Genomic DNA, 22,470 nt, shown 5'->3' on the forward strand with positions numbered 1-22,470 from the left:
ATTTTTTCTTTAAAATATATATAAAAAAAAAACTTTGGAAACTTAAAATATACGAATTATATTGTTGGCTCAGCTATTATTAACGATAAAATTTAAAAAAATTCTAAAATATTCTAAAATTTTATTTTTTAGATTTTTACGAAAGTTCAAAAAGATTAACGAAACTTTTAAATATAACAGGTAAAATTAAAAAATATTTGGATTAATTTACTTTCAAATATATTAACCCACATGGGCATAAATGTGGGGGAGATGGTAATCCACAAACAAGAGGAATAATTTCTGAATCATAATTCATAAATGGGGGGAACAAAAATATGAAATAAAAAAAAAATGGTAACACACCACATGACTCGGCCTCTCCTTGATCAAAATAATTGAGGTTTATAACTGTTGACTTTGACCAAGGGGTCCCACAATCACAATGTAATCTTTGGGACAGTGGTCCACGTCATCAATGCCTACGTGCTACCCTAATCCCCTACATCCACTCACATTGTAACGCATTGTCTCCCACCATCACCATCCACACATCCCACCCATGCCCAATCGAATCTTATTTTGTCATTAAAAATAAAATTCAATTTTAATAGTAAGTTTGAAACATTTGTTAAAGTATTGTTTTAATACAGATAAAATTTATCGATAATTTCTATAATTTAGACATTTATTAATAAATGGAAATTTAAAAAAAGAAGCAAAACGCCAGAGAAGTATGCGTTTCAGGGAGGAATATACACGTGGCGAAGAATATTGTAGTACAAGGGTGGGTCCCGTGGGAAAGGCGATCACCGCCGTCCAGCTTTCAATCAGACTTTTGGATATTATAATAATTAATTAAAATAATAATAGTAGAGAGAAGGCAAGGCCAATGCATGATGATGGCACGCATTTCCATTGACCACTTGGCTTAATTCCAAACACCAAAATGTATTGAGATCCACATCTCTAATTCCCTCTTTTTTTTTTTTTTATTCTACTTTTTTACCGTCCCCAATTTTCACTTTTTTACTTCTTCAATTAATCCCAATTACAATTCATAATTATTTATTTAATAAACAAGAAAATATCGATTAAATTCAAATATTTTCAAAATGCGACGAGTAATGATGCTATGCAATGGATTTAATATTTGGTGTGACATTTAAAAAACTTAGAAACTTGAAAATTTGTGAGTTTCTATGGTTCTAAGAATTTGAACCCTTGAAATAGGCACTAAGTGGGTCTTAATTTCAGATAATTTTAATATTTCATATTATAATTTTATATAAATTTAAAATTGGAGTGGGTAATTTGGGGAGTAAGGTTGAAAGATTTGTATGTTGGAGAATATTGAAATGAGTGAGGTATGGCGTGGCAAATTAAATGGCGGGTAGCAAAGGTGGGGCCGGGGTCACGAGCGTCCGACCTGGAAACCAAATCCAGGTGGACCCTTTCCAAATCGGAAGGGCGGTTACATTCCCAAGCCCTGCCACGCCAGCACAACTTCTGTTTCATGGGGCCCATCTCTGTGTTCATTCAACGGTCGAGATCGCATTTGTTGGCCCGGTCTCCACTTCAGCCACAGCCCTACGCGAGGGGCAGGACGTAAAAGTTTTATTTATTAGGTTTAAGACTTTACAATGATATGATATTGTCCTTATTATAAGCTTTAATCACTTTACTCATAAACTCGTGATCATTCCCTTAATTAGTCGACATGAGACTCTTCTCTCAATAATTCCCGATGTGTACATCTTTTTCACGTTTATGGCGTCGCAAAAACATAAATTTGTTAAGTGTCTATGATTTTGTGTTTTAAAAGGAAAGTATGTAGAGGTGGACAAAGAATGTGGGGGTAAATGAGGTGGCAAAATGAGTAAAGAATTACGTGGAGTCCACATGGCTCTGTTTCCAGCAACCTTATTATATTTTATTGCAATCCAGCGTTTGTCATACACCTATATAAACCCTCTCTCTCTGTTTAATGCTTCAATCAACTCACTCTAAGCTCATCTGGGCGTTTTCCTTTTTAATTCACATTCTTCACTTTCTTTGCTTCCTTTCACCTTTCTCAAATGGCCACCGTTGAGGTAATTCTAGCTTTGGGTTCAGTTTTTGTAATATTTGATGCAGATCAAACCCTTTTGAAACCCTTTTAATTTCATATTATATAAATGTTTCTAACTGATCTTGCAATGTGGGATTTTCTGTATTGGTTCGTGTTCTTCAAGCAAAAGAACAAAACAAACGAATGCCAGTGAATACTGTTTGACATGTTTTTTCTTGGATCATCGCAGCTTATAAGCTACTTTTAGTTTTGAATTGATCAATTATGCGATGTGGGTGTTGTAGGTTGATTCAGCCCCTGTAGTACTGCCAGCGGCAGAGGAGCCGGCAGTGGTCGTACCAGAGGAAAAGGCTGTAGAAGAGGCAGTAGCTGTAGCTGAAGAGCCTGCACAAGAACCAAAGGGAGAAGCTGTGGAGGCAAGCAAAAGAAGAAAATATATTTTCTTCCCACTTGGATTACAACTTATAATGAATTGTGCTATCTGGGTGTTGTAGGTTGAATCAACCCCCGTAGAATCGCCGGAGCCTGATGTAGCTGCAGTGCCAGAACCTGAGGAAAAGGGTGTAGAAGAGACAGTAGATGTAGCTGAAGGGTCTGTAGAAGAGGAAGCTGCCAGTGAAGCAGAGGCAGTGGACCCGGCAGCGGTGGCTGAGGTAGAGGAGAAAGAGGCGGAAAAGAAGGAGGAGGTAGCAGCAGAGGAAGAGGTGCAGGTGGAGAAAGAGGAGGGTGAGGCTGCAGAAGGGAAAGAGGAAGCTGGAGCACCAGCAGAGGAATGAATGAATGAATGAAGCAAATTCGGTTGAATGGTTTATTTGTTGTCTCAGTGTGAGGCAAACTGATGAGGGTTGGGAGATAGAATGGGTATTATGTTGTGTTTCACAGTCGCTACCTTTGGTTTGTTCTTTACCTTTCAATAAAAACATATTTTACTTCGTTCTAAATCTTCGTTCCCTAACAACATAGCATGGTTTGGATGGTAACAAAACCTTACCATTAACTTAGTTACTGAATATATTATTTAAATGTTAGGGCTAAAATCAACATATAGTATATATCTAAAAAGATAGAAGGCTGAAAGAAACAAAGTACATCATAGATGATTGAACTCTTTAACTCCTTCCTTTTCTCGCCCATGGACGCTCTCAACCTATCTCCTTTCATCTTCTTTCTTCTACCCCTCTTCTTTATCTTGAACAACCCAGATCTGAAATGATTTCCCTTTTTAAAGAATATGGAGAGGAAAGAGAAGAAAAGATGAAGATGAATGCAACAACAATGCCCACCAATCTTCTAATTCTGTGTTGGGTGTTGGATTCGGGTCGTAAAACAATGGAGTGTCAAGTCAAAAAGTCAGATGAGAAACACAGAGCTAAGAAGTCAAATGACAACACAGAGAGAACCGAGAGGGTGTGTGAGAATGATGAAAACGAAAGTTGCTAGGGACAGGAGAGACAAGACGACGACTTGCTAGACAAAGTATGGTCTCATCATTCATTGTATGAGATTGCGAAACAAAGTCTCGAACTCATGGTCAAAGAGGAGAGAGAGAGTCAAAGAGACAACCGCAAAATGCAAAAAGTGCTAGAGGCAGACACAAGACGACGACTCCTAGACTTGAGCTGCACTAGACTTGAGCTGCATGGGCTTGGGCCTATTTTTTTTTTTTTTTTTAAAGATTTTCGAATGAGGTCGGTTTGATCCAATAATTTGAATATTAAACCCGAACTCAACCTGAACCAAAAGTTTCAAAAAACAAACTCAACCTGAACCAAAAGTTTCAAAAGAACAAACTCAACCTGAACCAAATCAGGTTTCAAAAAACAAACTCAACCTGAACCAAAAGTTTCAAAAAAACAAACTCAACCTGAACCAAATCAGGTTTCAAAAAACAAACTCAACCGGAACCAAATCAGGTTTCAAAAAACAAACTCAACCGGAACCAAATCAGGTTTCAAAAAACAAACTCAACCGGAACCAAATCAGGTTCCAAAAAACAAACTCAACCCAAATCTAAAATCCTTTTAAATCCAACCCAAACCCAAAATCCTTTTAAATCCAATCCAACTCTTATAATTCAGATTGAGTCGGGTTGGATTCTCAAGTTAGCGGGTTGGATGTACACCCCTATCCAGAGTGGATAGGGGAAGGAGGAAAGAAAAAAAAAATGAAAAACATACATTTTAATTAAAAATAATAATATCACATAGTAACAGAAAAGTGGACAGAAGTACTAAACCCAAAATAATGTTAAACTTCAATGACCAAATAAGTAAATTTGCCTAAACTTCATGTGAAGATAATGGGATGGGGAACTATACTGAACTCTTCTATAAAGAACTTGTACACACAACGGAAAAATACTTACAGTTGAGAGTTAAAGTTGCAATTAATACAAAGAAATCCATAAGAGTTAGCGTAAGAGAATATTCTTCCTCTTGGGTACCACAATTCTGGACACTGAAAATTAGGAATGACATTTTATTGAAAATTAACTAGGACTATAAAACCTTAGAAGCTGCAATAAAAGTCTGATCACAAAACACGGGGATGGCCATTCTTATCTGTGGATTCTGTACAAGGCCAGAACAAAAATATGTGCAGACAAAATCCAAGCAAAAGGGGGGTTACCATGTACCAAAGCTACATCCGACGTGCTCTTGAGTGATAATTTGAAGGCGACTTTTCATGATAGACTTGGTGGGGTACGGCGGGAAGCACAGCCGGAAAAAGCATGTATGAGAAGAAGGAAGATGATCACATGGAGACGAAGACTTGTAAATGTAGAGCTTTGAAGCCAAGCCTTTGAAACCCTGGACTGGAAGGTATTTGACTGAAGTCCAGAAGAACAGAAGATTCTTCCTCTGCTCCAGTGTCATCCCGGACACAATCTGCAGATGAAATATAGGGAGTTCATAGGTTTCATTCACTAACAGAAGCTGCGTACTTGCACATTCAGAAATTGAGATACCATCATTCTTAATAAAGTTTTCACTCACTACCTGAATTGCTGTGAAAGATAATGCATAAATGCCACAAGATTGAAAGGAATGTAAAGTTATGGGATGCAATAGCAGGCAAACCGGGCAGAAGTAAACTAATCAAGAAGCTACTAAAAAGTAAAAACCAATTCTAGAAATGCATACCTTCCAAAACCAGGATATCTGGAGATCATTTTCTTTGTAGCCATTGTATTCGGTGTGCACCTTCCAATCTTCAACAGAGATTGCACTTTCACTCCCATATAGCATCCAATCAAGATCTTCAGGCTCTAGGTTTTTGAAAAAGCATTCGTGTAATATTTTGTCAGAAAGTATATCAGTAAAACCACTTGCAAAATGTGATATCTGCTCAGAGACAGATTTCATGAAGCGGTTCTCTATTAGAAGCTTAACATATTCCCCACGATTCTTACTATTGACAACCATGTCTTTGCCTCCTGGGCAAAGGTCCAGAACATTTCTTGTTCCTAGCTCCTCGAAATCGTAAGTAAATGTAAGTCCTAAAGCATCTGAATCAACAATATTGGCGTCCATATCAAGAATCTGCTTACAGCTATTATATAAGTATGGATCAGCATCTCGTATATCCTCCAAGGAGATGCACATTCCAGCCAATTGCAAGAAAAAAACACGATCAAAGACGATACCAATTTGCACTTTATGCATCAAAGCTAGTGCAATAACTCTGCCAGAAAATTTGAAATAATTGAGATGCATAGGGTCCACCTTTGAAGCTGCAACATGTAATCATTACAGGTAAAGATAAGAATAATTTGCGTCTAATGTTTGCATCACATAATTTATAAACAGCACCATAACTGAGTAGAAGCACAATGCAGTAATGAACCCTAATGTCTAGGATGAAAATATAAATACAACTTCCCACATACTTTATATTGCTGTACTAAAAGAACTGCTTTTATTTCTTGTTGAGATTAAGACTTATTATTAGCAAAGAATAATTTTCAAACTTCTTATTCTTCAATTATAGTAGTAAAGTAACACCTGCATTATAAATGGGAATAAGACATTCAATCGATAGCAAGGAAATTAAAGTATGGGGTACAGGTAATAATTCGAAGGAATAGCAGATCATGAAATCAATCAAAGAGTTGCCTTTTTGCTTTTTACATGATGAAACCTTCCAACCAAGTTGATCTTTTGGAATTTTTCATCGGAAAGAGATATCTTATCTCTTTGGCAGTACCTTTGAATTTTTGGGATGAAATCACTGTCTTTTATCCAAAAAAGAAACCTTTCAACCAATGCATTACCGATCACTTTACCTAAGATTAATGACTTGAATCTAAAAGGGAAGTTCATAACAAATTTTCAGTTTTCTAGTTATCGTGATTTCTGCCTTTCCCCAATATTATAAAAAGACTAAAGGCAGCCTTGAGGCTTTTCCTCTTGAAGAGGCAAGGAGGAAGCCTTGACGTGGTATGAGGCATAAGCATCAATTTTAATGAAAAACACTATACGAATCCTATATTTGGGTGAACAAGTGATGCTAAACAAAATACTTATATAAAAAAGTATATACATCAAAACTTGCTCCTGCACACAATAGATAAAAAAATTCTTCTGATGGGCCATGGATAACCTCAATAGTTTTCAGTAAAATTCAATCACATAAATGATAAACCTATTTAGGCCATTGACATGGTTGAAAACAGCAGTTTAAGCATCACTTGGTCTACCTGTCATACTTGGCAAAAACAACTAAAATACTAATTAAAAGTGAAAAAACGTTTGGCAATGTATGGCATTCAAGGTCACTTATTTGCATCCAGAAGAAGACGTATTAAATGAAACATGCTATTAAAGAAATATGTCAGTAAGCTCACCAGGGTTGGGAAAGAATCTTCTTCGGTCATTGGGACATGCAACAAAAAGGGCATTTTGTGGGTTAAAAATAGCCTTGCTGACCAGAAAAAACCACTCTCGCAAGACACCAGGACCTGTAGCTTCCTCATTCTTGAATTCCATAAAGAGTCCATGGCGTAGAGCCTCAACACTTGCATTTGAGATGTACTCAAACGATTCTTCCAACAATTGGGACCTATCAATCAGCATTTCCTGCAACTCTTCGTAATCTTCTGTTGGCTCTGGAAACATGAGCATCGACAAATGCCTTCTAGATTCAGAATTCATTACATCCTTATGGCAAAGAATCCATGAGTAATCATCGCCTCGTTTTGCAAATCTCACAATAAGCTCACAAATAGAAGATTTCCTTGGCTTCATGATTGTCCAAAATTCTTCTTCAAGACCCTGGAAGAGATGGGAGGTGCTATTCAATTTTTCTAGAATTGCAAGATATTGAGACCATCCGGGATATGGGATTACATGGTCCCCCTTTTCTTTGTCAACCAAAAAATTTTGCATTTCTTGAAGGCACATATCCATCTTTTTCAACAAACCAAGATATATATTATAAAGAAATTCGCCCTCTTCACCATAAGAAGGATCTCTATAACCTCCCCTATACAGAGGCACACGCTTGGAGCAATGAAAACTCAGTTGTCCTTCAATTGCTTTGTGCAAAGGAAGCGAAAATGCTGTAAAATCACGAATATCAGTCGCAGAAGGCCCTGCACTTGTGGGAGACCGTATACTTGAGGACAAATCGATGGACAATTTATTGGCTAACTCGTCAACAAACGGAATGAGTTCAAGTGTTTTGATGGGTTCCCTAACACTTTCTATACATCTCATCCCGCAAGCAATTGCATCAGCCTCCAATAATGAACCCAGAGTACTTCGGCATAAAACATATAAACTATCCTCCGGATTATCTCTCCTAAGCAAATTACAAAATTCTAATGCTATAATCGCACAACACTTGTGCAACTGTTTGGAAACTGAATGGCGAAGTAAATCCATAAAATGCTTAATCAGATTATCAGCACACTCTTTATTACCTTTCATCGGAGACAAATAAAGCATCACTAGCGCAGCTGGGGCGGAGAGGGACAAGAAAATTTGGAGTTGCTTAATTGTCTGATCTAAGTCCGTTGCCGTAGCCAAACTTAAGAAATCAGTCATCGAGGTAGTGATAATTTCCAAAGCAGAAAACACAGTTTCGCCCCTATAAAGTCGTAGAATCAACGAAACCATATCGTCAACAATCTGCCAAGCCTTCGGATGCTCCGTGCTTCTCATGCGACCAACCAATTGCAACTCCGCATTGTTCTGTATCGAACAATCGAGGAGTGTCTGTTCGTGCCGGAGTTGCCTTCCCCTATATATCAATCTCTGCTCGAAAATTGGTATACGCGTAATAGCTTGAATGCGTTCATGAAGCGACATCACAGTATCGTTAATATTTGCAAGCATTACCATAGTATTCCCAGCGGAGATCGTTCTAACAAAAAATTGCAACTCGTACGAAGAGGGAGTGGGCTCTGGCGAGGTTTCTGCCGCCAAAGAGGTCGAAAGGGCATCAAAATCCCGTTGCTCACAGTCGGTGCTAGTCCCTTCACCGAGCCGGCCGTCAGAAGAGCAGTCGATCACACACGTCTCACCCCTCTTCATTCTGACAGAAACTAAGTTAAACAAGTGAACGTCCTCGTCCTCGTCCTCGTCATCATCGTCGAAATTGGGAGCATATTCATCTAACTTGCGCTTGGATGAGACGCAAGGATGACGATGACCCTGGGAATGGTTGCGATTAAGCTGATAGTGATCGGCGGCGTTGGGGCTGCTGCTATTGATGTGGACGTGATCGACGTTGGTAGGAAATTCGGCGATAGACATTGAAGGTGGGCAGCCACCAGACCACCATGTAAAACCAAAGGCCCAAGGTCAAAAACAAGAGCACGTAGAATGATTCGGCGGTGGAGAAGAGAAGGTCGGCGTGGGGGCGCAAGCGGCGATGGGAGAAGATCGGAGAGAAAGTGAAGAAACAAACGAGGAAGAAAATTGGAGTGGTTCACGTCAGAGGCGTCACTCCCAAATTTTATGCAAATTATATTTCTAAACTTCCCAATTCATAAGCGATAATCAATAAACTTTACTGTAACGTAAATAGTTTTAGTAGCTGTATGGCCCTGATCTCTCCACGTCATCCTTTAAAGTCTCCCTACAAAACAAACTTCCGGATTTGAAATTTCCTCCTAAATCGTTTAGTTTTTATTGAAACCGAGAATAAATCAGTCAAGTCCTACGCCACTACGACTAATCTCCACCGTCCATTCTTTTATTCTCTTTTTTTTTAAAAACAATTCAATTTTACCGTGTCTCCCCCATTATTTACCAATTTTCCCTCTTTTAAACTTTTTTTTTTTCATTAATATTAATACCTTTCCAATTTCTAATTAAGTATATCACAAATTATTCTCATTTTTATATCTTTTTTATTTTTATCTTAATTATATCAATTTTTTTTTTCTTTAGAATTTTCAATAAAGTAACCACTTACAAATTTAAAATGACATTCTCATGTTTGGAATGTCTCAAAATTCAAACCGAGCGATAATACATTATAGCATATGATTCATGGCCAACAAATTGAAGCCGATTAAATAATTTTCTATCTCAAATTTGAAAAAAGAATCTCTTTCGATTTCTCTTCATATTGCGTACATTCACATTCCATCGCACAATTTGCCTACTTTTTCACCTTATACTTAAAAGCTATCATCCAATCCAACAACACTCCACCTTTTGTAATTTATTCAAATTCCACAAAACCAAACACGTCGAACAAAACGACTAAATTTGAATATCTTGTTTTGTTTCATTCTGGCAGCATTTCTCATCGTACAAGGTTGAGTTCCTAGTCCGTTTCTCATACAAAATCATGTCATTTTGAGTATATCTCAAATAACGTTTGAAAGTATCGTATGCAAGGTACATTCGTATTGTATGCAAGGTACATTCGTGTGAAAATCGTGAATTGGGCTGGTGAGAACAGAAGCCCAATGGGCTTTGATAAATGGGCCTACAGTAATCCAAGCCCAAGGAGACCACCCCGTTTCATTCTTGGCAAATTGGAGATGCACCCAAATAATATTTCGGTATTAATGACTGGAAAAATTAATTAAATTAAAAAATAGTGGGAATAATGAAAATTAAATGTTGAATTGAAGTATAGGGAGAAGTGTGAATATTAAATGGGGGAAAGTGAGGTTGACTTTAGGAGGAGAATTAAATGGTGGAAGGAAGGAGGTTGAACAACTCAATATTAAATGAGAAAAATATGATTTTATTTTTTGGGAAAATAAAAATAATTAGGTTAAAGAATAATAAGAAAAAATCAGAGCCAAACATTATTTATTCCATCTTTTTAAATGCACCAAACATTTCTTACTTACCCACCTGAATCACCGACTACTTTACCATTAAAAAAAATAATAATAATAAATATATATATATATATATATATATATATTTAATTTGTGGTTGTGATTGTGGTTTACTACCTTAATCCTAGTGTTGATCTTTCAAGTGCCATTATCTTTTTATTTTATATTTAAAGAAATTAAAAAAAAAAAAAAGTTTAATTGGACTAAGTTTGTTTTCATGTCTTGTCTTTTGATTTATTTTATTTTAAAAGAGATCCACTTTTTGAAATTGCCTTTTTCTTTCTTTGTCTTTTTTATCTATATTCTTTTAGTAAAAAATAAAAACAAAACATCATTGCTCGTGTTCGTATTTTTATGATCTCCGTTAATAAAAAAAAACATTTATATAAATCTATTAATTATTTATATAAACATATATTTAAAAAAAAATTACAGTTTTCAAAATTTACCAGACCCATCAAATGGTTTCTAGAAGCATTGAAAGATCCAGAACCAAAAAAAATTGAGCTAAAGTTCCTAAGTGGCATTGAACAAACCCAAGACTTCTGGAGCCACACATTTAATTATATTAATCCTCCTTTCCCTACCAAACCTTACAGTCATTTAAATGTTTACCTTTTTTTGAAATCAAAATCTAACGCATATATACTTTTTAATTGTTATCGTAATGGATAAGATAAGGATAAACCTACGTTCTTGGGTATTATAATTCAAATTTAAAAAGTATTGATAAATAAAGGTCGAAAAATCTGATACGACGTATAGAATCCAAAAATAGGCGCAAACGAAATTATAATCTAATAATTTAAATGTTTATTAATTACAAGAGTGTCTAATCAAAGTGCAATTAGGGTGATTGACAGCTAAGCATGTTGGGCCATTACCATAAATCAAATTAAAACTACTTAATTTTATAATAACTATTGTTTTCGGCACTTAATCTGAAACGGACACAATTTATATTTAATGCCCCATTGATTGTATCATCACCTTGGAAGTGTGCGGCCTAAGAAATCAATATCACCAACCATTTTATATTTATTTTTATTTTTTTCTCTTAACGTCATGAAAATTAATATATTAATTTTTTTTGTGTGTACCTTTTTTGGGCAAACAATCTTCCACCTAACCTCTATAGTTAATATTAATGCCTGGGAGATCTTTATTTAAAAAAAAAAAAGGATTTTTATTGATTTTATTTATTTTTAGCGTAAATGGGAATTAATTTAATGGAGGATACATCATGCCTGCCCTTTGTTGGGAAACCGGCCCTCCTCATTTAACCATCTATTTTCTATTTTAAAATATTTTCTAAATAAAAATATGTATTTAATGATTTGCAACAACTCCCCTTTTCTCACGTAATAAGTGGTTAAAATTTGATTTATTTATTTAATTTTTTGGAATTTTTATTTGCCGATATTAATGCCGGTGGTGAGCGAGCAATTTGAGGACCACGGCTGCCTCCTCATCCATTGAAATCGTAGTATTGACTTTGGAAAATTCCTTCCGCCGCCAGGCACGTGTGCACAGCCACTCCATGGCACGTGAGCCTGTTAAAAAAATAAAAATAAAAATTGAAGAGTACACAAACGAAGCGTGGGCGTGGATCCGGTACGGCGTAATGTTGTGCCAACACGTGTTATTTTCACCACTAAAGTTACAGCTGTATGCTGACAATTGTCGTGAGGCCCCATACGCGATTCTGCCACGTAATACCCACACACATACTGTGTGGATCCCGCACCCTCACCGTAGCCGTAGCTCTCTCGCAGGTCATAAATAATAATAATAATAAATAAATTGTACAAAGGATAACAAATATATCACGCAAATTTTATTTTAAATTCCTACGCGTCTATTTGAAATTATGAATATATAATTTCAATTCTACATATCCATTATTTATTTATATTTTTATTATTTATAAGTTATATTTTCATCTAGATTTTTCGTTTTTTAAATAATTTACAGAATTCAAATGAATTATAAGTTTCAATGTATATAAACTAATCATAAAATATTAATTTTATATTTATTAAATCCATGAATGAGATATATATATATATATATATATATATATATATATATATTGTTGATAAAATTGAATGTGGAAGGAAGAATACGTTGAACACAAAATTGGGTAGTTAAATATTTTGTTAAATGGAATGACATAAAAGCCACGGACTTAAAACTAATAATTTAAGCAAACTAATATTAGGAAGGGCATATTTGTAATTTGGGAGCTGAAACGATGCTGACTTGCCGACGGTCCCACCGAGGGAATCCATACCCCACAAGAGAGCTGTCTAAGCCAAAGACGAAAGCAGGCGCCACGGAGCTGTGACCGTTGTCACATCAAACCCTCGACCCTGCACAAATGGATGGCCGAGATGAGTTTGATCAGATAAGCCGGGCCCCAAGTTTCAGTTATTAAAATGGGCTGTGACGATTAGAACCATACAAGGCCTTGTAGCTCTATCGAAACCCAGATGCCAAAGCTGGAGTAAAGGCGCTCAACGACGACAACAACAACACACACAGAAAGCAAAAATACCTGTTCCGTTCCGCCATCAGATTCCTTTCTCTCTCTCTACTTTTCCGGCCATGAAATTTTCCTGAGAAACAGACTGGAATTTTCGCTGTAAGTTTAATTTTGGGGGTTTTTGAACAGAGATTTTTCTTTCCGCTTTTGGAAATGGTGTCGATTGAGGATTCTCATTCGAGTTCTAATCGGTTTCCTTTGGGGAGGAATTGTTACAGTCCGACTTCTACAACTTCCAGTAAAATTAGTAGGAACATTGGCCGTTCTATGCGAACTATTCGTTCCAATTTCTTTCAAGATGATAATAGTTGTACGTTTAATGGGTCGGTGGCCGGGAAATCAGGCTGCATCTCTGAGAATCTCACTGATTCTGTCATCGACATCAGGCTTGGCGAGTTGGCATCGCGCAGCCCTAAGTGGGCTAGCCAATCGTCTGAACAGGAAGAGGATTTTCTCGAACTTTCTCATGCTTTCAGTGATTTCTCTGCTTGTAGCAGTGATATTTCGGGTGAGTTGCAGAGACTTGCGAGCTTACCGTCCATGGCGGTTGTTTCTAAAAGAGAAGGTGGAGATGCTGAGACCGAGCCTGAGCCATGCTTAGGGTTTCTGCAGAGGGAGAATTTCTCCACTGAGATTATTGAGAGTATTTCGCCCGAAGATCTGCAGCCGACTGTCAAGATCTGCATCGATGGGCTTCAGTCATCATCAGTTGCTGTGAAGCGATCTGCGGCGGCTAAGCTGAGGCTTCTGGCGAAGAACCGGTCCGATAATCGGGTACTCATTGGGGAGTCCGGCGCCGTTCCTGCTTTAATTCCTCTACTTCGATCTACCGATCCATGGACACAAGAACACGCTGTAACCGCCCTGCTGAATCTCTCACTCCATGAGTCTAACAAGGTTATCATCACGAACGCTGGAGCCATTAAGTCACTGGTTTATGTGCTCAAAACCGGCACCGAAACTTCGAAACAGAATGCGGCATGTGCTCTGATGAGCCTCGCTCTGTTGGAGGAGAACAAAACTTCGATTGGGGTTTGCGGGGCCATCCCACCACTGGTATCTTTACTATTGAATGGATCGAATAGAGGGAAAAAGGACGCGCTCACGACGCTCTACAAGCTTTGCTCAATCAAGCCGAACAAGGAGCGGACTGTTACCGCCGGAGCTGTGAAGCCATTGGTGGCGCTGGTAGCAGAGCAAGGGACGGGTTTGGCAGAGAAAGCGATGGTGGTTCTGAGTAGCCTGGCTGGGATTCAAGAGGGGAAGGATGCTATTGTGGAAGAGGGTGGAATTGCTGCGCTTGTGGAAGCAATTGAAGATGGGTCAGTGAAAGGAAAAGAGTTCGCGGTATTAACACTCTTGCAATTGTGTGTTGAGAGTGTGAGAAATAGAGGGTTGCTCGTAAGGGAAGGTGGAATTCCACCTCTGGTCGCACTTTCTCAGACTGGAAGCGTTCGAGCAAAGCACAAGGTGATTACCCTGAACCGATCAGTCAAGAGTCTCCAATCATTTCACGAACTCTTTAACTGATTCTATGAAATGAACAACTTGTTGATGAAATTTACTCACTTTTGCAGGCGGAAACGCTTCTGGGATACTTGAGAGAACCAAGACATGAAGCATCCTCATCAAGTCCTTAAAAACGGAAGGCCTTAGGTGGGTTTTTCTTAGAAGGTAATTGTATTATTAAGTAGTGGTTTCGTGGTTGCTGTATATAGGGAGTGGTTTTTGTTTTTGTACAGCGTGGTTGAGAGAGAATGTTGGAGGAATTGTGATTGTAGAAGGAAGTAGTGTTAGTAGTTCAGTTAGTAAAGCCAAAAACTGACGGTTAGAGAAGAAGATGTATGATTGTTAACTAGGTTCTGGGATATCCTATCCTTATAATGACTTTCCATTTTGCTAATAGTGGAATATCACTTGGTTTGGTTTTCTGGGTTTGGGGATTTGATGAAATTCTGATTGGGTTGCGTGTGTCTTGTCTTGTATGGGTGAACCCAAATTCTGTGGAACTCATCTTCTTGTTTTACATATTTAAGCTGGGAATTGCACAAATTTTTGCATTCTTCTTCACTGTGTTGTATATTGAACACAAGTTAATATCTCTGCTTCTCCTTCTCATGGATTGCTTGAAACTTCGCTGTGTTCAGTGGTCTGAAAAGCTTGGGAAGTTCATATGACATAATGGATAAAAACAAGAGAAGAAAAATCTGCCTTGTGTATGTCAAAAGTAGTAGAGAAGTTTTGAGAAATTAGGCGGAGGGAAGGAAAATGATGTGTGCATTCAAGATGATTAAAGAAATCGATGAGATGGGTAAACTGTCAGGGCGTTGAATTTTCATGAACATAAACCCATCATCTCTGTTGAAGGCCACAAGCTGTGCTCTGTGGGATATGCCCCACCATAGATTTAAAAATATTTTGTAGGGTTTAAGTCTCTTACTGCCTCTTGTCGTTTAGGAGTGAATTATTAGCGGGCAGAGCAGCAGATATGTTTTTTCTACATGACCCGAGTGTCGGTGTCCTTCAGCTGAAGGGTACCCTTCCAAACTCTTTCATCCAGGGTAAAACAATAATGAACCTCGGTTGTTTTTCGGGGTGAAGCTGGAGTTTGGGATGTCTATGAACTGTTGTAGGACAAAATGTTAGATAATTAGCCTAGTTTAATGCTTTATTAATCAGTTGTTAATTAGTTTTTGTTGGGCTTAATCTCAGATGTGAGCATCAGAGTCTTTATAAACACAAATTCAACCAAAAACCAGTAACAAGAACACACACAAACCATAATTTATTCCAACTTATTAAAAGTTTCTCACAAGGAACACCAAAAGAAACATTAAGTTAGTTATAAATCAAAGTTCGCGTCAATTCTGGAGGATTATTGTTCCGAAACTTCCCTCTGGCCTCTGCTGCTCTTATAATTCTTCCCTTGCCTGAGGAGCTCTTCAACCTCTTCGAATTGCAGCCCTTTAGTTTCAGGTACCAAGAAATAGATACCAATGAGTCCAAGAAATGAGAATCCTGCGAACAGCAGGAATGTACCAGCGGCCCCAAGAGCTTCCACCAATGTCAAAAATGTCTGACTCACAATCAGATTCGAAATCCAGTTTGAAACTGCAGCGATTCCTCCTCCGGTTCCTCTGTATCTGAGTGGGTAAATTTCAGAGTTCAACACCCAGGGAACTGTTCCCATTCCAGGTGCGTATGAAATGATGTAAAGCCCCATCACCACCACAGCCAAGAACCCTATTTTGCTCGGGCAGCCTTCCGTGAACCATACTCGGTGCTTCGACCGACATGAGCTCCTCACATCCTTTGTCAAATCCAAGCATGCTCCAGGAAGATACTGATAATTCATTCAACATATGGTTATGAGTGTCTGTTAATTTGTTACTGTCATTGGTATGAAGAATTTAAAGCAATTAAGAAGCATGCTTCACCTCACTATCTCCATTGGCACAGAAGCCACATTGTTGCTTCAAACATGCCATGCAATTCCATGAAGATGCATCTGGAGCTGAGGCATAAGCTGAACAAGTGGAGTTGCTTCCAAAGTGAGAAGATTCCAAGGCGTCGACGGGCGGAGCGTGATGAGCAGATTGGAAGAACACTCCAGCCAACACCACTAGGCAGGTGATAATCCCTATCATCGAGATGAGCATAAGACGTCTTCTACCATATCTGTCAACCGATACCATGCTAACAACGGAGCCAGCAGCGTTGAGAAAGGAAGTAACGAGAGAAAGCGCCATGGCTGTCGTATTGGAAGCATATCCAGCAAACTGGATGATGGTTGGGCTGTAGTACATGACAGTGTTGATACCACAGAACTGCTGAGCTACTTGCACCATGATCCCGGCGTAGAGCCCTCTTCGGACGATTTGATTGCTCAAAGCACCTTTCACTTTGGCTATGATACTGCCATCTCCAATAGCTCCTTCTTCTGCCTTTTCAGTCTCCACAGATTCATGCAACAGTCTCATCTCATCCTCAACTTGATCGGCAGGATAGATTTTCTCCAGAATGGCTCTTGCTTCATCTACTTTATCCTGTCATCGCCATAAATGCGTATCAGTAAGTTGATCAGTCTACTGCTACTCTTGTTTGAGGAAAAAAATGGTAGCAATTTAAAAAGTTAACCCGTCGGTAGAGCCACCTAGGAGACTCGGGCAGCGATAACATCAAAACAAACTGAACCAGAGGTGGCACTCCTGCTACTCCAAGCATCAGACGCCATGTTAACTTGGTCTGCAACACAGATTCATAAGAACTCGAGTTTGAACTTAGAACACAAAATTCAAAAAAAGAAGATCCATTTTACCTTAGTGAAGGCCAGGTTGATTAAATAGGAAAGGAATTGCCCTCCTGTAATTAGCAAGCCATTAGTGCTAACAAGAGCACCCCTAATTCTAGCAGGGGAAGCTTCTGATATGTAAAGAGGAGCTGTCATCGACGCCATTCCGACCCCGAACCCAACTATAAGTCTCCCGACGATAATGAATCCGGGAAAAGGAGCGACAGCCATGACAACTGCACCAATGAAGAACACTACATCGGCGACTAAAATCGCCTTTTTTCGTCCAAATTTATCATTCATCCAGCCACCTATTGCAGCACCCACGATAGCACCTGCTACAGCCATACTTACAATGGTTTCCTGTGCATAACCAAAGGGTGAAAATAAATACTCAGTAACAACTATTGTTCACTTTGGCCCATTACATATTGCCGTTAACTTCACGTTTTAAAACTATCTGTTAGGGAGAGGTTTTCACACTCTTACAAGAAATGTTTCGTTCTCCTCTCCAATAGAGGTGGGTCTCACATTACTACCTAAAAGAGACATAAAACCAGCAAGAGACATAAAACCAGCAGATAACTTGCCTGTAGCCATGTTTTCCTATCAACAACTTCAAAGTCCTCTCTGATGTAAAGCATAGCCCCAGAGATCACACCTGCGATGCATTGCAATCAAGTGGTAAATAACATCATTGTACTTGTCATCATCGAACCACACCATGTCAAGGTCGGGAATTACCGGTATCGTATCCGAAAAGGAGACCACCGATCCCAGCAGACAGAGCAAGGCGCATAATGTAAGGTGTCTTCCATGTTGTTTGCCAACATTCTAAACACTCTGCCTTGTCTGCCTTTGCAGCACCTCCTTCCACCATTTTGACTCGATCCCTTCAAGAGTTCCTACTGACTCCAGACGTTCGTAATAACAGATGGGGGAACCTTAATATTTTCAAAAACAGCCTGCACGGGAATAAATCGAGTTCTTTACAGCCATTAAACAAACAAACGAAAATCAAATCAATATCATCTAATTTTCAACCAATTGTGTTCTTATAGACCATAAAATCCATAAAAAGTCATATCACTCTCTGATTGTACATTCTATTTCAGCAGCTTACAATTAAATGCATGGGCGTTTTCTGATCCACTCTGTCCCATGATTTTATCGATTCACTCAACAAGATTCGTATGAACTTGGTTATACCTCAATATGGAAACACAGTCAGAGCTATCCAATCCAATAAGATAAGTTAGGCAGCAAGAAGAGAGACAAAGAAAATGAATCATACCAATAATTCGTGTCAATTTGGGGTTAAACACAGCAGAAGAAGCTGAGAGTAGAAGTGGGTGTTCTTGGAAAGCAGAGGTAATAAGAACATATATATAAATAGGAAGCTAATAATAGCGATGGAAGTGGTTACGTGAGGCTAATCGCTTTAGATGAGTCTGTTTTCTATTTTAAAATCACTCAAGATAGAATATATAAATTCATGGTCGGAAGTTCGTGTTTTGAACTGCCTGCATTTCAAACTTCCCTTATTCGTCGGAGACGACAATGGATGTCGCCCACACCAACCCATCTTCATAAACTTCCTTCCACCCGCCAATTTCTGGTTATTCCGACACATATTTCCCACTCTTCTGCTTTTTTTCTTTTTCTTTTTTTTTTTCTGGTTTAATTCTGTTATTTGTTATTTGTTTATATTTAATTTATATTCCAATTCCTAATTTGCATTTTCCTTATTTTAATTATTCTAGATTTTCTGGATTATGATGAATGAGGAGAAAATGGTCGGAAAAGGTAAAAGCCTAAAATGTTTTAACTCGGATGGACGATTATACCCCTGCACTTTGAAACTGCGTAGCCCTAGACAATTCTAAATCTAAGGGCCGAGATTTGTTTGTGTAAAAATCCAACGGTTTACAATTTTCAGCGTCTTCTTTATATTCTCACCATAGACCGCGCTTTCTCTCAAGAACATTCATAGTTCCGCCCTGGTCCTCTTGCGAGCTCTGATTAAAATTCTCTCTGTTCATAAGAATACTTTGTTAGTTTCTTCTCAGATGCTCCTTTCTGATATATGTGCTTTGTTTATGTTGTTTGGTTTGGATGATTCTTATTTTTTTCTTTGAAAGTTTGTGTTTGTATGTGTTTTAATGCGATGGGGAACTACTTCGAGGAAGATTTTTACTCGGAGGAAGCAGACTGGCTTTCCTTTTCAAGGAAATCCTCCGTAATGGATGGTTTCATATTCCATCGTCATTGCCGTTACTGTCTGGATTGGCCTTGAGACATTCAATTATTTTTTTCGTTACTGGAATTTCTGTTTCGATTTTGATTTATGGCGTTGTTTAACTGATTGTGTGTGGCGGGGGATTTAAGATCCAATCCCTTACTTGATTTGGAGCGAACTTGTTGATGTTTGTATAGTGCCAAAGTTAACGTCACAAAGGAATTTCAGTTGACGTTGATGGCTCCTCTTTGGAGCTTCCGTCGACTGGTGGCATCATATTCCATTGCCTTGTGGAGCAGCGTTGCTGCCTTTACCATTTGGGACTGGCCATGAGACCAACATTCTTAGGTTTTTCTTTAAATTCTTCATGCCCAATTGCCAATGCCAATGACGATATCGCTTAACAAAATACCATCTTTCGGGACTGAACGGCTTTTTCTAAGCCTTGCTGTTAATCCGCTATTCCGAGGCATCCAATTTGGCTATGAAATTTTCGCTTTTCTGTTAAATGTTTCTGGGAGTTCTTTGTTTTCATTTTCTTTTGCAGATTATAAATCTCTTGGAAGAATGGACAAGTTTTGTTCTTCATCGTCATGACATGTTTTTGGGATATGGTTGCGATCTGGGCATCTTTAATCCTTCTTCCTCAAAGCATGTTTCTTATCATAATTACCAGGCTTTACCTGATGTATATCTCTCAGAACAGATAATCAAATTCAAATTTACTCTTATTTGCTTCTTATCTTCATCCAAGTTCATTTACTTGCAGAAAGGCAGGCTTTTTTTGTCTTCAGATGATCATTGTCAATTGTTGAAACATGTCAACTCAATGAACAATTATTGAATTTAATCCATATTAAGAGAGAAAAATCATTGTTCAAGCCACAAAACTCTGTTCCTTTCCTAAAAGAAATTCCTAAGAGCTGTTACTGATTAGCATACAAGTTTTGTAGTACTACCAATGACATCCTAAAGGTATCTTACCAACTCCTTTTAGCGACAGAATGAGCCTATATTGAAATTTTAGATATAGATAGTATGTTTAATTCAAGAAGAATGTGTCACACCAAACAAAAAATCGAAGAACAAAATCTAACCCAATGTAACATTTGTAACTTAGATCAGATAGTTTGAACTGGATGGATTATCAGATCATATGAATGTCCTATACTTGGGGCTATGCCAAAAGATTCAATATAACTAACTCCCTACAATGAGTTTTCACTTAGTTCACGAATAGAGCCTGCATCCTTTAAAATCGCAGTGATGCTGTGAATGGTTCTATAAATCTCCTCGGCTTGTTTGTGAGATTTATCACTTTTAACAAAGAAGTGAAACTCCCTTTGAATCTCAATTCTGCTGTAACCAGGTTCCTTATTCATTCCTGATTTCTTCATCATACCTCTAATCTCCGCAACATTATCCCACAAGCCAGACGCCGCAAACCCATTTGCTAAAACCACATACTTCCCAGCGTTGCCAGCATCCAATGCCAAGTAATTTGCTGCTGCATGTTTCATCAAATCTATGTCTTCGTGAACCTTACAACCCCCGACCAAAGCACCCCATATAACAGCGTGCTCCTTGCAAGGTGCATCGACAACAAAATCATATGCCTCTTGCAACCTCCCAGCCCGCGCGAGAAGATCTGCCATGGCAGCATAATGTTGCCCTCTTGGTTCTATTTCATACGTCGTCTTCATTAACGATAAGTATCGCCATGCTTCCGAAACAAAACCCCCATGACCACAAGCAGTAAGAACCGCAAGGAATGTAACGTAATTCGGTCGGTAACCTTCATTTATCATCCTATTGAAGGATTCCAAAACTTCAGAAACTCTTCCATGGTGGCCATACCCTGATATTAAAGCAGTCCATGTAATCACATTTCTAGTTGTAGATTTGTTAAATACCTTATGACCATCTAATATGCTACTGCATTTGAAGTACATATCAACAAGGGCACTAGACACGACAACATTGTCGCCGATTCGACACTTAATCAGAACTCCATGAGCTCTCTTTCCATGTTCCAAAGAAGCTAAGCTAGCACAGGCTCTGAAAACTGATGCAAAGGTATATTGATCAGGTATTAAACCAGTTCGTCTCATTTTAAAGTAAAGCTCCAATCCAACTTCTCCAAACCCTTTTTGTACATATCCAGCAATCAATGCATTCCATGAAACCAGACTGTTCTCCAGCAATTTCTCATGAAGAATATTTGCAGTTTCTAAGTCACCTAATTTGGCATATAATATCAGCAGTTTGGTTTTGAGATACTCATTGGGTAAATGTCCAACAACAACCATTTGAGCATGGATTCTCTTTCCTTTCATGTACTCTTTCCTGAAAATGCATTCTTGTAACAGAAGGCAGTAAGTTTTGGAGTGAAATTGGAAGGGCATACAGCACAGAAGTGCAACCGCTTCGGTCAATCTCCCCGTTATACATAGGCTCCTAAAGGTTCTATCCCAGGAGGAGGAATCTTTCTGATGTGGCTTCACCTGAAACCTGGAAAGTTCTAAGGATAGATTAAAACCCTAAAACCCAAAACCCTAAAAATGAAAAGAAGGTTCGCGATTAAATTTGATCAAGCAGGAGATACTTTAAGCGTCGAGCAGAAGAATTCTTAGGGCAGTATATAAAATTATACATAACAGGCAACTATAAGAAAGAATTAAGAGGAAATGAATAAGGAAAGCTGAAAACCTGTCGTTGGCGTATTCAGATTTATGCCGACGACGAATGGTCGCGGTTGCGCCGGCTACAATCGACTTGGTGAACAGATGAATGACGCCGGAAGAAGAAGGCCGACCACAGAGGCGCATTCCAGCATTTCGATGAAACAGAACAAAGGAGGTTTCAGATGGGACATTCGAAGGGAAGACGGCGATACGAAGAAGAGAAGCTGTGGCGGCTGAGAGACGAAATATGCAATTTGCAAATAATAGCCATTGGCGGCGGCACGGTAACGCCCGGGTGCAAAGTAAAGTAGCGCTTGCTTGGGCTACATTAAAAGAAAATGGTTCTAATTATT

At 38.5% G+C, this 22,470-nt stretch overlaps 5 protein-coding genes and 1 non-coding gene across 8 annotated transcripts; 3 read left to right on the forward strand and 3 right to left on the reverse strand.

The window, feature by feature from the left end:
• Positions 1 to 1,976: 1,976 nt before the first annotated feature.
• Positions 1,977 to 2,991, forward strand: LOC111433708 (cytochrome c1-like). The gene is made up of 3 exons (XM_023070864.1): positions 1,977 to 2,072; positions 2,335 to 2,466; positions 2,545 to 2,991. The coding sequence occupies exons 1-3, from the start codon at positions 2,058 to 2,060 to the stop codon at positions 2,824 to 2,826; spliced, it is 429 nt and encodes a 142-aa protein (XP_022926632.1). The 5' UTR covers positions 1,977 to 2,057; the 3' UTR covers positions 2,827 to 2,991.
• Positions 2,992 to 4,375: 1,384 nt separating this feature from the next.
• On the reverse strand, positions 4,376 to 9,032 carry LOC111433661 (E3 ubiquitin-protein ligase UPL5-like). 2 transcript variants are annotated; one of them, XM_023070784.1, is made up of 4 exons: positions 6,897 to 9,032; positions 5,463 to 5,783; positions 5,194 to 5,318; positions 4,376 to 4,938 (listed from the first exon to the last, which is right to left on the reverse strand). In XM_023070784.1, the coding sequence occupies exons 1-4, from the start codon at positions 8,806 to 8,808 to the stop codon at positions 4,675 to 4,677; spliced, it is 2,622 nt and encodes an 873-aa protein (XP_022926552.1). In that variant the 5' UTR covers positions 8,809 to 9,032; the 3' UTR covers positions 4,376 to 4,674. The 2 variants fall into 2 exon arrangements, with proteins under 2 accessions (XP_022926552.1, XP_022926551.1); XM_023070783.1 differs by having other exon boundaries at positions 5,194 to 5,783.
• A 3,771-nt stretch (positions 9,033 to 12,803) lies between these two features.
• On the forward strand, positions 12,804 to 14,973 carry LOC111433635 (U-box domain-containing protein 4-like). The gene is made up of 2 exons (XM_023070736.1): positions 12,804 to 14,373; positions 14,481 to 14,973. Exons 1-2 carry the CDS (start codon positions 13,057 to 13,059, stop codon positions 14,541 to 14,543), a joined length of 1,380 nt encoding a protein of 459 aa, XP_022926504.1. The 5' UTR covers positions 12,804 to 13,056; the 3' UTR covers positions 14,544 to 14,973.
• Positions 14,974 to 15,669: 696 nt separating this feature from the next.
• On the reverse strand, positions 15,670 to 22,228 carry LOC111433633 (inositol transporter 4-like). 2 transcript variants are annotated; one of them, XM_023070733.1, is made up of 7 exons: positions 22,143 to 22,228; positions 17,939 to 18,159; positions 17,785 to 17,855; positions 17,222 to 17,557; positions 17,041 to 17,148; positions 16,341 to 16,949; positions 15,670 to 16,246 (listed from the first exon to the last, which is right to left on the reverse strand). In XM_023070733.1, the coding sequence occupies exons 2-7, from the start codon at positions 18,072 to 18,074 to the stop codon at positions 15,779 to 15,781; spliced, it is 1,728 nt and encodes a 575-aa protein (XP_022926501.1). In that variant the 5' UTR covers positions 18,075 to 18,159; positions 22,143 to 22,228; the 3' UTR covers positions 15,670 to 15,778. The 2 variants fall into 2 exon arrangements, with proteins under 2 accessions (XP_022926501.1, XP_022926502.1); XM_023070734.1 differs by lacking the exon at positions 22,143 to 22,228 and adding an exon at positions 18,489 to 18,532.
• LOC111433948 lies at positions 19,815 to 19,906 on the forward strand. Its single transcript, XR_002708886.1, has one exon. It is a non-coding gene; the product is annotated as a small nucleolar RNA SNORD96 family (small nucleolar RNA).
• On the reverse strand, positions 20,449 to 22,435 carry LOC111433634 (pentatricopeptide repeat-containing protein At4g16470). Its single transcript, XM_023070735.1, has 2 exons — positions 22,143 to 22,435; positions 20,449 to 21,944 (listed from the first exon to the last, which is right to left on the reverse strand). The coding sequence occupies exons 1-2, from the start codon at positions 22,259 to 22,261 to the stop codon at positions 20,642 to 20,644; spliced, it is 1,422 nt and encodes a 473-aa protein (XP_022926503.1). The 5' UTR covers positions 22,262 to 22,435; the 3' UTR covers positions 20,449 to 20,641.
• Between the last annotated feature and the right edge of the window lie 35 nt (positions 22,436 to 22,470).

This window comes from Cucurbita moschata, unplaced genomic scaffold (genome assembly GCF_002738365.1).
Source record: "Cucurbita moschata cultivar Rifu unplaced genomic scaffold, Cmos_1.0 Cmo_Scf00043, whole genome shotgun sequence".
Taxonomy (NCBI): Eukaryota; Viridiplantae; Streptophyta; class Magnoliopsida; order Cucurbitales; family Cucurbitaceae; genus Cucurbita; species Cucurbita moschata.